Below are 17,610 nucleotides of genomic sequence, written 5' to 3'. Positions count from 1 at the left end.
ATAAAATACATAACTCAAAAATAACTACTAAGTTCTAATCTATAGGCAATGATTAGGAGTTACATTCAACCACACAAAACAAAGCTTCTCAGAGCTTACTAGAAGAAAATGCTCAATTGGATCTACACATAGTCAGTAGCAATCAGGAGTGATCTCTGCTCAACTAATAAATCACACACACAAACAAATGCTCAATTGGATCTACACATAGTCAGTAGCAATCAAGAGCGATCTCTGCTAAACTGACAAACCACACACACACCTACAAGCTATTGTTGTTTACAATTTTTTTCTCTACTCTGAATATTCTCCTTTTTTGTCCTAGAGCTATCAACCCAAAAATTCTCCCTTAAATTCAAAATTCAAACTCAACTACCTCCATTTACTCCTTTGCATTCTTGTTGTTCACATTAGGAGCAAATGGGGGCTCAAGGCAATAAATTCCAATATTGTTTTTTTTGTTATAGCTTCAAAGCTCTCATATAAGGCGTGGAGAATCAAAGAGATAATATTTATGGTCTTTTAAGTCAATAACTAAACATTTGTATCTTTATAGCCATTATATGGGTTGCTTAGCCAAAAGTATCTTAAATACCTACATGTATCAATCATTTGATAACAATCTAATAATTTCTTACAAGAGAAAATCAAAAATCAAAATATTTTAATTTACTAATATTGATTGTTATGTCTAAATAAACTTAAAAGCATCACAATAAGTATCAATCATAAAAAATTGGATAAATGTTTTGATTAAAAAAAAACAAGAAAACCCTTTAACAAAGATCTACCATAAATAGCTGCGCAAAGATATACCAATTCAAAAGACCAGCAAAAAGACAGCAAAGAGGAAGAAACTAGTACAAAAATTTTAAAGCCTCCAGGGCCTCTATTTCCAATTGAGTCATGTTTAGAGCAATTTCCTTGAGTTCCTAGATTTCTTGATTTGCAGATATCTTCTTAAATTGGCTCTGACTTCGATAAACTTGTGATCATATTTTTAACCCATTTATCTTCACAATAATAACTTTTTTAGTAAAGAGGATAACCCATTGTTATATTGAGCAATTGCATAAATTTACAAAATTTGACATAAAGGTTAATATTCAGATATGATCTATCCCAAGGCTTGTTACAGCCAACATCAACTGTCTTACTTTTGAGCACTTAAAAATAAGTGTTCTTGAAACATAAGAAAATAGAGCTCATAGTAGCAACAAAACAAAATGAGACTCTTAAGAGACATCCTCTCATCCATGCAAAAATATTCACATAGTGGATGTTAAACATACGCAGACCTGTATCTTGCCAGAATGGAGCTCACTACAGCATCTAGATTGGAATTCATAATACTAATCCTTCAAACCATGAACAAGAACGTTAATACCATGCAAAAATATTGACATAAAAAAATATTATTAACATATAAGAAATTTGTAATTCTATCCATATTGCGCTATGACATTGTCATCTATGCATGCAAAAAGATTATCTAGATTAGCTTTCCTATATTCACATTACGCCAATGAATTTAAAAAGTAAATGCATTTTATTTAATAGAGACTAAGTTTGAGGGCGCTAATTTCTGCTATCATCTCTCAAAATCACACCGGCCTCCAAAATACCCCGATCTCCTCTCATTGCTCCAAAGTGTCTAAGTACTTTTGTCTCATGATTCCTCACCATTTGGTATGTGGTTTGGAGTAGATTCTCCATACCAATTTAGGTCCCAGAGCTCTATTTTGCCGACTTTCTCCGAGGCCCATATCGGAAATTCTATTTTCCTTGATAGATTGTCTAACCAAAAGAAAATATCTCACATTGGATTAAAGTACCTTAATTATTTTATTGTATATGGGGATTGCATTGAGAACTTCTTTAAATAGAAGAATTTTCCCACCTAGAGTTAGCCATCGTACTTTCCACGAGCTGATTCTATTTGACATTCATGTTATTATGTTCTGCAATAATTTTGGCTTCTTATTGCCTAAGAAGAGAAGAATGCCTTGGTATTTTACATTGAAAACTGTCCACTGAATAGCCCCAAAATATGGCAAACCTGTTCTTTACTTGAGGAGTGACATTGATGAAGTAAATTTTAGACTTTGTATTATTTACTACTTGGCTTGAGAGATTAAACTACATGGTAATGATGAATTCCACTTCCTTTGGTTGCTCCGTGGATGCTCTTAAAAAAAAAGGGGTTTCATATGCAAATAGTGAGTGTGTGATTGAAACAAGATAATTATCAATACTAGTACCTTTCCAAGAAACTATAAGACCCGTAGTGGTTATACTTTTAATCAAAGCTTCAACCATTAATATAAATAGAAAGGATGATAGTGGATCATCCTATCTACTCTTCTAAGAGACAGAGAGTTAGTCTTGTAGCAATGACACTAGTAAAATTTATATAAATTGAGTTGTAGAGTTATATGGGTCCAAAGTATGCAAAATTTATATAAATTGAGTTGTAGAGCTATATGAGTCCAAAGTATGCAAAATTTTAAGGGTTTTTTTGTTTGTTTGTTTTGTTTAAGGACTTCCAATGATGCATTCAACTCTTTCAGAATTTTCTTTTTCTTCTCATTTTTTTTTGAAAGCTAAGAGGAGATCCTTATATAGTACATCTAGATAGTTTGTAAAGAAGATAATTGCATAATCAATAGTATTTGGAGTGATTTCTTGGAGACATGTCAAAAATGACATTTAAGTTCTCCAAGTGTAAATTTAGATAATAACATTTTATTTTATTTTTTCAAATTGTGAGATAATAATCAAGATATGCTACAACTATTTTTTAACTTACTTTTCTATTCTTGTAATGAGGTTCTCCATATTAAGGAATTTTGGATCCCTTAGGAAGTGTTTTCAAGGTGAAGATATTTTCTCTATGCAAAGTGTTTAAGTACTGTTATCTCATGATTTCTTACTATTCAGTATGTGGTTTGGAGTAGATTCTCCATACCATTTTACCTCCTAGAGCTCTATTTTGTGCTTCCAAATTTTTATTTCCACCTACTTAAAGCTCATTAGAAATGCAAACTTTCTCCCATATGTCATTATAGGAAATTTTATTTTGTTGGATAGATTTTCTAACCAAAGAAAATAACTCAATTTAGATTGATGTTGTATGATTATTTTATTGTATAAGAGGATTGCATTGAGAACTTCTTTGATTATGTTACATTCCCTTTCTTATGTTAGTAATTTTATTTTGTTTTACTATGTATTTGAGATGAATTAATTGCTAAACATTTGTGGTTATTATGAATACTAATTGAGATGTAATTAATGGCATGAATGTATATTGATATTGAAAACAATGTTTTATTATATTTAGAAATCTTGGAAGGTTAAGATTAGACCTAACTTTCTTTCGGTGTTTAAGTGGATGAAAGAAATTTAATGTCTTCATGAAAAGGGACTAAGAGCATCATCCAGTAAAGGGATGTAGATCTTGGAAGAGGAACAAATTTCTATAGAGCCATGAACCTAGAGATAAATTGAACTTCGGAAAGATTAATTCATTAACTTATGTCTTGGGTAGTTATGTCATGATCTTATCAATCAGTTAAGCAGTCCTTGATCTTTTACTTTTAACATCTTTGTTAATTAAGAAAACATAACATAATTTAGAGTAAGTGAATTTAAACATGAATAATATTATTAAACCAATTAACTCTTTAAATGAAGTTTATATATACATATACATACATACATACATACATATATATATACAGATATATACATATATATAAATCTATATATCTATTTGTAAAATATTTAGATCAATGCATATATATATATATAGTTGTTCAAGAATTGAATTCTTTTTAAGTGGACTGTTATGGTAAGGCCATATAAATGAGCTCAGAAGGATGATGTAATGTCACCTTCTATTAATGCAAATGCAACAAGAACGTATGGAGAGGCACCACATGCTATTAATTAGCCGATAGGCTCTAAGTAGGAGCTTTGCTCCCAGAAAATTCAACTTTTCACCGGATAAGTGTTAGCCTGTCTGCTTGCTTGCTAGCTTTCTACCGGTGTCGTGGAGTGACGAACGCATCCTGCTGGCATTCTTGTTATACTGTAGCTGCCAAACTATGGTATGTCCACCTGCCCACTTTGCATATGCACCTGCTGACTATTGCTATGACCACTGCTTATGCAAGCGTTGAGTCTTTAAACGCTGACTGGGTGAAATCAGTTATTATGAAAATGGAGTTTGCTTGTTTCTCTTCTACCATCTGTTAAAAACCAACAACAAAGAGAGAGGAAATTACAGAGAAGCAGACAATAGATGGTGGAAATCATCTAGGACATTTGCAAGGTATCACAGTTAAACTCAGGTATGTTTTGTCAAAAATATTTTCTTTCAATCCCATTTTATGATAAATTCGGGTATGTTTTGTGAAAAATATTTTCTTTCTATCCCATTCTTTGTCGCTTTCACCGCTTTGTGCTTCTTTCCAACAATTGATAGCTGACAAAATCTACGATTCTCTAGAGGATAATCTAAACAGGGTTTCAATTTTACTTTGCCACTTGCAAGGCACTCTAAATTAGCTCGCCTGGCCTTGAAGTCCATGTCGTGATCTCCCATACCAATGGTTATGTTGGGTATCATGCCCTGAATGTCAATTCCCACATGATTGTTGTCCGGATCAGATTCATTCTAGAATGTGTCGAATTTGATGACAAGCTGGCCGGTCGTGTTTCTGTTCATGGATGAGTCGACGAGGCCGAGAAAAACACGCTGCTCTTTGGTAAAAAGCTTCTGTTGTTTGGATGACCAAGGCATTACCGTCCTTTGATTTAAAATTTTATGTTAAAACTGATTCGCAGCATGTAAATTTTTCTCAGAACCTGCACAAGATAAATCTAGCTAGAAAAGAATAGCTTGCAGGTGGATATAAGAAAAAATTAGGAGCCAAGAAAAAAACTATTTTTCATTATTTATAAAGAGATTACAAAGTAAATAGCCTCCATGAAAATTAAAAAACCAGACGAAAGCAGTGATCCAGGTAGATCCAGAAAACCTGAAAGATTCAGTCTCTGAAATCATCCGAATCAACATCATTGGAAAGAGGTCGCTGACACGATCTTGACGCAACTTGAACGGGCTCAAAAGAAATTCGTATGCAGAAGTTATTTGCAGTCAAAAGTTTGATCAAACAGCCCAATTAGGTGTTCAAAAGGTGAAAAATTGGTCATCTTCAAGTTGGTCAAACTAGGTGTAAAAAAGGTGAAAAATTAGTCATCTCCAAGTTGGTCAAACTCAGCGTCAAATTGAAAGTGCTCATCGAGACATTACGACGTCGCTCGCTTGAATCGCGCAAAACGGAGTTCATATGAGTTATGGCCGGTCAATGTTGTCAAAAAGAATCATGTGATCAAGTCAAATGATGATGTCATCATGCTGACATGGCATCATGAGAGCTTGATACGTGACATTAATGTTAAGATACTGACATGGCTGATTCGGACCAATCTTGTTTGGACATGTGGGAGGTATATAATCCATTCAGGGCATGACACTATTATGTCATATGGCGCAATGCCCGGGCGCCATGTGGTACAGGCGGTTAAGTAAAAAATATCATGTCAAGATGGTGGGCTTTGAACCTTTGAACAGCCACTCCCTATTATCGGTGAACAATTTTTATTTGAACTATATCAAATGCGAATTGGAAGGTGGCGATTAAAACCGCCAATCTCCCCATCCCACATTTCTATGGAAGTCCGTGAAAGGGGGTCTCGGGTCCCTACAAATAATTGTTATCAAACAAATAACCCGAATATGATGGCCCACAACCTTCCTCTTTTTTGTAGGAATGTGGGCCCATGTACATGATCTAAAGACGCAAAAATAGGTGACTTCTAGTTGTAAGCCAATCCAATTACAAGTTTCAAAAGGTGTTATACCTGTAAAAGATTTGTGAGATTCATTTTGTAGTATGAAGCATGGTTGATTGCTTCACCCCACAATTTGGAAGGAAAGAGATCTTGCATTTAACATGCAACTACCATCTCTTTCAAAGATCGATTCTTCCTCTAAGCTACACCAAAATTTTATTTAAATTTATTTATATTTAAACTTGTTGTTTGCAATTCTATGCTAAGCAATGTGGTTATGGATAATGGACAACTAACCTATTTGTATTAGACAAAATTATGAAAACCATTCTATATAACCCAAAGTCAGAACCTACTAAGGATGATTGCGATCACAAAGTTCCTATTGAAGGGTATTGAAAAATATACAAGGCTTTGTTTGTAAATATCTATAATCTTTTGTGCTGACACTCTAACTGATTGATATTTTTGGGAGCATTAAAATGGCATGGAATTTTACATAGCTGTAATTACAAAATTTATAAGGCTTTATTTGTAAATCTCTGTAAATTTTTGTGAATGTTCAAGATAACTTCAACTTGATTAAAGATGTTGAGTATGGTCCATAATGTGTGCTTATGCTACTGATATGTTCTATAAAAGCTTTACTAATGTACAAAATGAGATGTGCACACAAAGATTTTTACTAGGTGGAAAGATACTCGGAGTTAAGAATGAATATTTTTCTCTTACATGCATAATGTTTCAATATGGTATGCTTTTATCTATTTGTTCAAACTTACATTTAGATATCTAATTTTTAATCTTAGCTACTGTAGTGTTAGCATTATTTTCTACCTTTAAAGTTTGACTTACTCATGTTTGATTACAAATTTATTGCAACTTTTTTTTGTTTTTGATTAGTAAAAGAAACATTTATAAGGTTATTGCTATTTCCCACCTTTCAAGCTTCTTATTTCTCTATAATGAGGATCAAGTTGGTTTATTGAGGGCAAATTTTGTATTTGGAAGGCATTTTCATGTTCATTCTATTTTTAATATTAGTTTATGAGAATAAGATAGAAATTAACATTATATAAACTTTATATTTATAGTCCCATTGAAGTTGTCCACCTATCTAAAATGGACATGATTGTACCCATGCATGCTTGTAATAGAAAATCCATTAGGTTTAAATATTAATGGAACTTCTAATATAAAGAATGAGGAATAATAAATATTAATGGAGCTTGTAATATTAATGGACTGATAATTGATACGATGTGCAAAGCTAAGCTATGATAATGATTTATGCTAAATTGCTAAAAAACAACTCTAAAAATGCTAACCAAATGAACTCATAGCTGCAAAGATAAAGACTCCTAATTTGACTATGAGATTAGCTATTAGTTCCAAAAATGGCTTAAGAGACTTCTATTCATAGCTTTTCTAGTGCATAAGCCTAGGTGATAGAGATGAACAGTGCTCATTAAATCTTGCAATTTGGATGGCTATGAGCAAGAGGATGAGATGAGATAGAGAGAATATAGGATAGTTGGAGAAAATTTAGGGATAAGAGGATAGGTGTACTCAACTCCCTCCAAAGATGTAGGAAGGTTGAGAAATGTGTGTACGTACATATTATTTGGACAATAAATTGAATGTTGAAGATAATGATGCATATTAATATTAAAAATATTAATATCTTTAGTCATGATCGATGAGGTGGAAAAGAAGAAGTGATGTGGAAATGAGGTGAGTTGGAAAAGGAAGATTAAATAATTAATAAATTATTTAACTGATGAGACTATAGGATAGTGGATAGAAGTTTAACTAAATATTAGATATTTAATTAATTGATTAGAATAAATGAAGATAAATGAATTAATTAATAAAATGTTTCAATTAAATTAATTAATAGAAGAATATGAAATGAATTAAATAAACTAATCTTTTCAAATTAACTATTTAATAGAAGAATAATTATTAAATAAATATAATATATTTATTTAATTACTCTTAGCCAATTTTATGTGTATACATTTTGCCCCTCTTTGAAAAGATGTTGAGACAACATTGTTTCAAAGATTAAATCAAGTCTTGATAATACCCCTAATGAAGATAAAAATCTTGATTGTGTGCCCCCTTGGGAGATTAATCATGAAATTGTTGAAAAATTTGATTGAGCAATTGATCTCATGATAATTGATTGAAAAGATTTGAAAAGAGGCCCCTCAATTAAATTCATTTTTGTAAAACAAATAAAATTTCCCCATTTTTGAAAAAATAACTACCCCTTCAAAAATAAAAAAGGTAATAATAAAATTAACATAGATCAATTTTATCCTCATTTGCAATTTGTTAGTGTTTGGAGAAAAAAGAATTTGGGGTGTTGAGCTGGCAAGATGGCAATACAGTATAAGAGGCATTGATTTGAGTACGTCTGCGAATACCAGAGATGTGTTGAGTAGAGCCCATTGGTGAGTGACCTATCCCAAGCTTTGGTTTGAATTTTCCATACAAGTTTTCTGATTTTTTCGCATGATTTAGGCTAGTTTTCAAATTTTTCTGATTTTCACATTGTAGTTTCTCACATTTGTTAGGTATTTTAGCACATTTATCATTTTGGTTAAAGCATTTGATGATTTAGCATATTTATCTTGTATGTTCATGCCTTTGTCAAAGATGATAGCGCAAATGTTGGGTTAGCGCCTATGTGAATTATGCTTGTGTATTTGATCGTTATGTTAGTGCATTTGCTTAATTTAGTGCCTTTTCTTTGTGTATTCACACATATGTTTAATTGGTTAGCGCAAATGCTTGTTTTAGCACATGTGGTGATTAGGATAGCACTTTTGTTCTGTTGTACAACACTTTTGTTTAAAATTGAACTTTTTTTATTTTGGCAATGTTAAAGTTCAATTAGATGAATCTGATTAGATCATTGATGTGTGAATTTGATTGATTGATAGACAATTGATGATGATTGATCAACTATTTGATAAATTTGATTAATATATTTGATTGCTTGATTGATTGCTTGATAGATGTTTTGATCGATAGGATATCTGTTTGTTTCCCTGATTGATAAATTGATTAGGAGCTCAAAGAGACTGATTTAAACTTTGATAAAGAGCTTAATTTGTTGATCATTTGATTGATAGCCTGATTTTCTTGATAGAATATATTTCATTAAATGTTGATTTGATAGGAAAGATGATTGATATAAAACTTGTCTAATTAAATAGGAGAAACTAGATGTTCTCCAGTGTTGGGAAAAATTCTCGACTATGTGCCATTTAGTCCCAAAGTTGAGAGATTAGACATATTGATGCCTATGGATTATGTCACCTATTATACATTCCAAATATTACATATAATAGGGGTCTATTGACCGCATTAGCTCAGAGATGGCATAGCGAGCACAACATGTTTCACCTCTCCACTGGTGAGATTAGTGTGACCCTTGAGGATGTCTATAGGATCCTTCACATTCCTATGACTGGCGAGCTTGTCCAGTATGACTACCAAGATCTAGGTGGGACAGAGGCATGTAGGACAGTGTTTGGTGATTAGAGAATTGATGGTTGTGAGATTCGATGGGAGGACATGATCATGCACTATGAGACTCTCCCATTGATACTTCCAAGCTTGATTGGTGGATTCATATGTCCTGATTGGAGGTCTCAAGGATTTGTCATTCGATGGGAGGCATTTTGCAGAGCATGATGCAACATCATACTAGGTATGCATGGGGTGTGTGTGTGCTTTCTCAGCTGTATCATGATTTACATTAGGTTGTTTATGATGGCAGAGCTAGTCTCTCTACTAGTTGTACATTTCTTGAGGTCCGGTGTTGGGTGCACATTATTTTTACTTATTTGATACATGACAGAGTTTGTGGTGATGGTCAGCCATATGTGTATTTGTACAAAGGTATTATTACTTAGCCTAAGCTGGTAATATTGACTATTGGAGATGGGTACTAGATTCCATGGATACTATGATTTGGAGACCTTATATTCATTGTGAGTCATGGTTAGATGACACTCGTATTTTTTATTTTATTTTGGAGAGTAGGTATCTGATTAGTCGCACTCCATTTATTATTGAGAGATAGTTATTCAGTCGCAATTTGAGATAGTTTGGTATCATTCAACACATGCCTTATGCTGTTGTGATGTATGCACGGTGATACAAGGATAGATGAGATTGGGGTCCTTCATTGTCTTTTGAGATAGCATACGCAAAGGTTTTGGTTGTTCCCATTGTGGCATAGGATTTGAGACCACATATTTTGGATGTTGGGATTACATCGAATTATGCACACTACCTTATTGCACACCCATTTCTTTGCATTACTAATCCTACAGATTCTCCTCCTAGTTCAAGAGATGAGGAAGATGATTCATGTGATCTTGTTGTTAGATGGTGGAGATAGAGACAAGAGCTTAGAGTTTCTCATGAGGCTGGAGGAGATGAGGGGGATGAGGGTGAAGATGACCAAGGAGGGAGATGAGGACGGAGAAGAGGTCGAGTTAGAGTCCAAGGAGGACCTTTTGGATAGGTTGGTAGGGTTGGGAGGCCACTTCCTATGGCAAGAAGAGTGCAGGTAGAGAAGGGATTGGATTAGTAAGAGGATTAACCTCTCCTAGATTAGGAAGAGGTGGAGGATTAGATAGAGGTTGGGGGAGGGGGATTGATTTTGGGCAGATCCATCTAAATTTGGGAGTGATGCTGGCATAGGGTGGTTGGGATGAGGGGGAGGAGGATTCAGAGGATCATGTGCTCCTCATTTAGTGGTAGATTATGAAAGCTACTCGGGTGCAAACTCTAGCAAGTGAAGAGGAGGGTGGTAAGGAGGGTATGCAGGATGTAGCCCAGTAGGATGAGCCATAGTAGGAGACAATGGATGGCCTTAGAGCACAAATATATCAGCTCAAGGCATAGGTACAGGTGCTCACTCTTGAGAGGGATAGAGTTGTGAGGAGATATCATGATTCATAAGCTATTATTGATCACGTACAAGCTATCAGTCATTGCATGGACCTAATTCCCGAAGCTAGTTTTGCTATCAAAGCAGCACACTAGATGACACCGATAGAGAATGAGGAGCTAAATTGACAAGTGCCAAAGTTGTTGAAGAAACGCTGATCAAAAATTTTTTGAGTCCTTGTGTAGTACCAACCATGTTAGCACCTAAGAAGAATGAAGAATGGAGGATGTGTACTGATTCTAAAGAAATAAACAAGATCATAGTGAAGTACCGATTTCCTTTACCTAGGATGGATGACATAATGAATTGTTTGAGTGGAGCCAAATACTACAAAAAGATAGACCTCAAGAGTGGATATCAATAGATCAAAATTAGGGAAGGAGATGAATGGAAGATAACATTCAAGAAAAATGAAAGATTGTATGAATGCTTGGTGATGTCTTTTGGGTTGATTAATGCACCAAGTACTTTCATGAGATTAATGAATGAGCTATTGAATAAATTATTGGGTAAGTTTGTTATTGTGTATTTGGATGACATTCTTATTTTCAATAAGACAAAGGAGGAACATATGTTGCATTTGAGACAAGTTTTGCAGAGACTAAGAGAAGAAAAGTTGTTGATAAATATTAAGAAGTGTAGCTTCATGAAGGAAGAATTGGTATAGTTGGGATTTGTTATATCTATGGATGGATTGAAGATGGACCCTGAAGAAGTAAAAGAAATTGTTGAATGGCCTACACTGGAAAGCATTGGAGAGGTAAGATCATTTCACAAATTGAATAATTTCTACTATAAGCTTATCAAAAATTTCAGTTCAGTTTATGGCTCTATGACTGAGACAATGAGGGGAGATAGAAAAGAATTCAAGTGGATAGTTAGAGCAACTAAGAGTTTTTAATTGTTGAAGCAAAAGGTGACTAAGCAACCAATACTAGCTTTACCAGATTTTAGCAAAGTGTTTCAAGTGGACTATGGTGCAAGTAGAAATACAATTGGAACAGTCTTAAGTAAAGAAGGGAGAGAAGTTGCTTATTTTAGTGAGAATTTGAATGATGCAAGAAGGAGATATTGTGTGTAATATGATCAGGAATTTTATGTCATAGTTCAAACCTTGAATAAATGGAGACATTACTTGTTGCCTAAGGAGTTTGTGTTGTATAATGATCATCAATCTTTTCAATATTTTAACTATCAAAGTAAGTTGAATTAGAGACACATGAGATGGGTAGAACTCTTGCAGAGTTACACCTTTGTGTTGAAGTATACAAGTGGAAAGTCAAACATTGTTGTTGATGCATTGAGTAGAAGGAGGAATTTGCTGATAGAGATGAGTGTGAAAGTATTAGGATTTGAGGAGTTGAAGACCTTGTATGCAAATGACCCAGATTTCGTAAAACCTTAGAAAGAATGTAGAGAGCCGGTTATGGTGGATAGAACTAAGTAGTTGGATTACTTCATTTAGGATGGGATGTTATTTAGAGAAGTTTTATCTGGAATTTTGATAAAGGAGAAGCATACTGGAGGATTAGCTAGACACTTTGGTGTTGACAAAATAGTGGCATTGGTGAGTGAAGGTCAGCCACATGCCAAGGAATGTTGGAAACAATGAATTGAAGCTTTGCAAGCTTTGGAAATTATCTAGAAGATTCGCTAAACAAAAAATATAAACAAAGTTGAATACTAAACAAAAAACAAATTAAAATGTAGCTCTCGACCTAATTGAAGACTAAACCAATTTGAACCTAACATTAAAATAAATTAAACCATAAAACTAGAATAAATAGAATGATAACCCTAAACCTAATTAAATATTATATAAAATTAAAAAGAACCCTAAACCAGTTATATATAATTGAAATTATTCATTTAAATAATTAATTAGAAATAAATTATTCAATTAGCTTTATTTTTCATTCTTAAACATGTGTCAAACTCTAATGCTAAACCTAATTAAATCCGCATCTTAATAGTAAACTAGTACCAAATGGTTAAATTTAACTAAACCATAAAATCAACCTTAAATGAAAACTCAAACTAACTTTAATCTTTATAAAGACCTAATGTAAATTGAACCCTAACCCTTAATAAATGCAAACAAATTTGAATGCCAACACTAAACCTAATTGAATACTAAACTAGATTAAGCACTAAACATAACCTTGAACCAAATTAAAATCTAACCTTAATAATAAACCACATGAAAACATGAAAATATACATGAATCAGATACCCTAAGCCTAAACCAAATTAAACCCTAACCTAACGCTAAACCAAATCAAAGTAGATACTAAAAGCTAATTTAACACTAAATAAAATTGAAGACTAACCCTTATTAAATTAGAGTTAGTGTTATGATCCTAACCCTAACTATAAATCTAGATTTAATCTGAATTTGAACAATAAACCAAATTTAATAATAAATCTAATTCAACTTTATCCCTAAATCTCATTCACTACTAAGACTAAACCTATTTGAACATTCAATTTAACCCTAACCTAAATATTAAAAAACAAGAAGTCTAATCTTAAACCTAATATAACTCTAACCCTAACAATAAACTAAATTAAAATGTAACCCTCAACATAATTGAAGACTAAACCATACTCAACCCTAACATTAAACAATATTGAACCTTAACACTAAACCAACAATAGATAAAATTGAATCCAAATTTTATATTTTATTGAATACTTAATTAAATTGAACCTTAACCCTAAACAAAATTAAAGCTAAATCTTAAACCAAATTGAACCCTAACCTAACACTAAATCCACTTCAATCATAACCATTACTACATTATGTGAACTATTTTAATACCAACCCTAACCTCGAAATTAAACCCTAGCCCTAGGTTTAAATCAAATTGAACTATAACTCTAAACGATATTGAGCCCTACACCTAAACCTAATTAAGAATTTAACTAAATTAAACTCTGAGCGTAACATTAAACCAAATTGAACCCTAAAACTAAAGCAAATTCACTGCTTTAGCTAACATTAAATTAAATCCAACATTTACCCTAAACCTATAATTGAACATTATAATTAAACTAAACTCCAAGCCTAATTTCATCAGTTCAATTTAGACATTAATTAAGCTACAAAATCACTCTAAGTTCAACTATGATTAGGTTTCTATTTAAGTTAGAGCTCAAAAAAGGCTGCAATTAATATTTGATTACAACTACCATTGTAGTAGCATTAAGATTATGATAAAATTAGGATTACAGTTTTAATAATGGGTACATTTCAATTTTTATTTTGTTTAATAAGAGTTCACTAAAATTTAATTGAAAATAATTTATTGAAATTATAACTTAATAAATATTTTTTTTTATTTGTTTTTTAATAGTTTACTATGCTACTAGCTTATAAATATATTAAATTATATATAAAAAGAAAGTTTTTTGATATGAAGACTTTCATTTTTTATTTTAAAAAATTATATTATTTAACTGAAATAATAAAAAATTGAAAGATTTAATATCTCTTATATATATGTTTAGGTTTTGATAAACCACATCAAACATTCAATATGAATTATTTAAATATGACTAGTTTTCGAATATCTTCTATAAAATCACGCACTAATCTCTATACTAACTAAAAGGAAGTGTAAATCTTATTAATAACCTATTTTACATTTATTACTTAAGAAGCCAATATTTAATATTTTAGTTTACATTTATTACTTAAGAAGTTAATATTTAATATTTTAGTTTTAGATGAACATTATCTAATAATGTTTTTAGATCATTTACTATTTCACGCTTCCATTTAATATTTGCATCAAGGTAATTGTACATACCACATCTCGCTCTTGCCTTTATAAACAAGACATTTGTACATTGTAATCTATCACAATCTCAGGGAAAAGCTCTGTGTTCTTTGGGTGAAAGTTTATTGCAGATAGTGATACTGACTTGGGAGGTTTTCCTCAACTATGACGTCTGGCACTGTGTTTTCAGTATTTATTTCCTTCATATTTATACCCTTGATATTGGCGGCTGATTTGAACGATGATACCATCAATGGGCTGTCTAAGCTGCAAACTATGACCATTGATGAGTACATAAATTACATCAATCCTCCAGCGGTGCATAAATTTCAGGTTTCATTTTTACTGAAATATAATTTTTCCATTTGTGTGCATAAATTCATAAGATTCATTTTTATTTAAACTTTTTGCATTTGTATTGTTTTGTTTGTAGAACGGCAATGGAGAAAAAGTACTTTGTGTAAAATATGAAGACCAGATATCCCTTCAATCGGGAAACACTAGCGTATGCTTTTGCAGCCTTCACCTTTTTTGTTTTAATTCAATTTGTTTGTATGAGATAGATCGATCTCACAGTGCATAGTTTGTTTGTGGATTGAAGAAAGGTTCAAGGGATAATTTTGCGTACAAAAATTCGTCGGCAGAAGAGTGCCCAGAGGGAAGTGTGCCCATCGTGGAGATCACACGTGAACGTGTTGAAAGAGCAGGATCTCTGAGACAATACTTAAATACAGGATTGCACGATAACACACAGAAAACTCATGAAGAAGCCAAGGTTTGATACTAATGAAATTTTTATATTAGTAAAGAAACGTCAAGGAAAATTATTTATTTTCACCCTGAACTACTTTTATCTATATTTTGTAGAGCGCAGTAGCATTTATAAGTCCAAGGGGAAGCCAGGAGATCCATGAGATCAAAGCTTCTTTCAACGTATGGCAACCTTCCGTGGACACCAGTAATTCAGTTTTTAGCGCCGCTATATTGCGTCTTCTCCATGAGAATCCTGATGAGTCAATAAACGAAGCAATGGAAGCTGGATGGATGGTCTGAATAATTACTTTCTTTGTTTATTTCTACTAGCTCTATACTTTCCATTAGTAGAAATGATACTAAGGTGTATGTAACGCCTGCAGGTTTACCCCAGTCGCTATGGTAGTCCACGCGTTACATTTTATGTTGCCCATAGGGTTTTCCGTAAGGTAATGATTTAAATGGATTTTTAGATAATTTAATATATAAAATAAATGTTTTTTACAATTTTTAATTTTGTCATAGTTTTGTAGTTGTTTAAGTTTATTCTAAAATTGTATCTGTGTCTTTTGGAGGGCGAGGAAAAAGACTGCATCGACCTATCTTGTAAAGATTTTATTCAAGAAGGAAAAGAATACTATCCAGGAATGCCAATTCCTGGTATTTCTGCATATGATGGTACACAGATGGACAGCACCATAAGCATAAGAAGAGTAAGCACAAATATCTGTATATTTGTAGTTTCCTTAATATAAAGGGTTAGAAAACTACATTATTTACATACTAAATTACATCTTTACAAAGTGGCTGACACTAATGTTTATATATAATTTTCAGGAAACCAGGGGTAATAATGCAAACAATCTAGTGTGGGCAGTATATTTACAAGACAAGTTAGTGGGTCATTGGCCTGCAATTCTTTTCCACGACTTGACATTTTATGGGAATTTGGCCCAAATTGGAGGACAAGTAGTGATAAGATCTGGCAAGCGAGGAACTCCGTTTCCCAAGACGGAAATGGGTAGTGGAGACTTCGCTAGAAAAGGTTTTAAGAAAGCAGCTTTTGTCAGGAACATACGATTGTTTACTAATAATGGTGCTCTTATAACTGATAGAAAAACGAATTACTTCCTAAGTAAAAGACATTGTTATGGTATAAAAGGATATGTGAAACAAGATGACTATTGGGGGCATCATATATATTATGGAGGTCCTGGAGGTAATGCTGGTTATTGTACGTATTGAAATACTTTTGCCCCAAAGCATGAATGATATGAAGCCGAGTGTGTGAGCTGCACAGCAGCAGAGAAATAAAATATATGCACTTAAATGTACTTTCTGGTGTATTTGAATAGTGTATCTTTTTCTTCGAAGTGCGTTCTGTTAACTCCTTGCAAATATTATTAGCCTTCTTTTTCTTCAGGAAGTGTGTTTTTGTTATTTTTCATTCTTACTGGAAGTGCCAATGGTGAGTAAATTAACTTAGTTTAAAAGCCCGTGTTTCGGACTAAGTATTTATTCAATAAAACATTCATACATAAAATATCTATAAGTGTTTTTTTTGGTTTGTACTTTGCAATAGCAGAAATGGAAGCAAAGGAAAACAAGAAAATCCATGAAATAAAAGCTGTCTTCAATATATGGGAGCCTTCTGTGGAGTCCGGTTTTGGTTTTAGTAGCAGTCAAATGTGGGTTTGTTTTAGTTCACAAAATAAAACAATGGCGATTTCCTTTCAATTTGAAAAATTAATAGAAATCAATACATAGTAATGATAGTCATGTGATCCAGGAGGATTCACTTATAACAAATTGCTTCTTTACCGGGGATTAGAACCCCCAAACCTCTCCTGCGAGCTACACTCTCCACCATTACAGAGCATTATCCATGCTAATCTATATTTGTCGTGGGTTGCATTTATAGAGGCGAAATCAGACCCCATCTCCCGCTTTCCATGATAGCCCACAAGAAAGTTTGAGCACTTTGCGGGCAGTTAACTATTTAGTTTCTATTTTGCGGTGATCTAATATATAAGGGGGCTTGATTCACCCCCTCATAAACGGAAGCTTCAACAAATTCGAGCCATAAACGATATAAAGTTTGAATTGCCAACCTATAATGGAGAACTAGATGCATAGAAGCTTGATTATTGTATAAAATAAGTTGAAGTTTATTGCAGGACCAATAAAATAAGTTGAAGTTTATTGCAGGATTCAAAAGTTTATCGATGATGCTTCAAA

General features: G+C 32.9%; 1 protein-coding gene across 2 annotated transcripts in view; it reads left to right on the top strand.

The window, feature by feature from the left end:
* LOC131041485 (protein neprosin) overlaps window positions 1-16,745 on the top strand; it is a 42,706-nt gene extending 25,961 nt beyond the window's left edge. Inside the window, exons 3-9 of one of the 2 annotated variants that reach the window (XM_059209059.1) lie at window positions 14,751-14,952; window positions 15,053-15,124; window positions 15,221-15,394; window positions 15,487-15,666; window positions 15,756-15,821; window positions 15,948-16,085; window positions 16,210-16,745. In XM_059209059.1, coding sequence (XP_059065042.1) covers window positions 14,785-14,952; window positions 15,053-15,124; window positions 15,221-15,394; window positions 15,487-15,666; window positions 15,756-15,821; window positions 15,948-16,085; window positions 16,210-16,617 — 1,206 coding nt within the window. In that variant the 5' untranslated portion in view covers window positions 14,751-14,784 and the 3' untranslated portion in view covers window positions 16,618-16,745. Of the gene's footprint in view, window positions 1-14,601; window positions 14,953-15,052; window positions 15,125-15,220; window positions 15,395-15,486; window positions 15,667-15,755; window positions 15,822-15,947; window positions 16,086-16,209 lie in introns of those variants that run through there. The other variant, XM_057974603.2, reaches the window with a different exon arrangement.
* The last annotated feature ends 865 nt before the right edge of the window (window positions 16,746-17,610 follow it).

This window comes from Cryptomeria japonica, chromosome 7 (genome assembly GCF_030272615.1).
Source record: "Cryptomeria japonica chromosome 7, Sugi_1.0, whole genome shotgun sequence".
In the NCBI taxonomy this organism is placed as follows: Eukaryota; Viridiplantae; Streptophyta; class Pinopsida; order Cupressales; family Cupressaceae; genus Cryptomeria; species Cryptomeria japonica.
The sequence above is the reverse complement of the archived record's forward strand: the minus strand, read 5'-3'. Positions and strand labels throughout refer to the sequence as shown.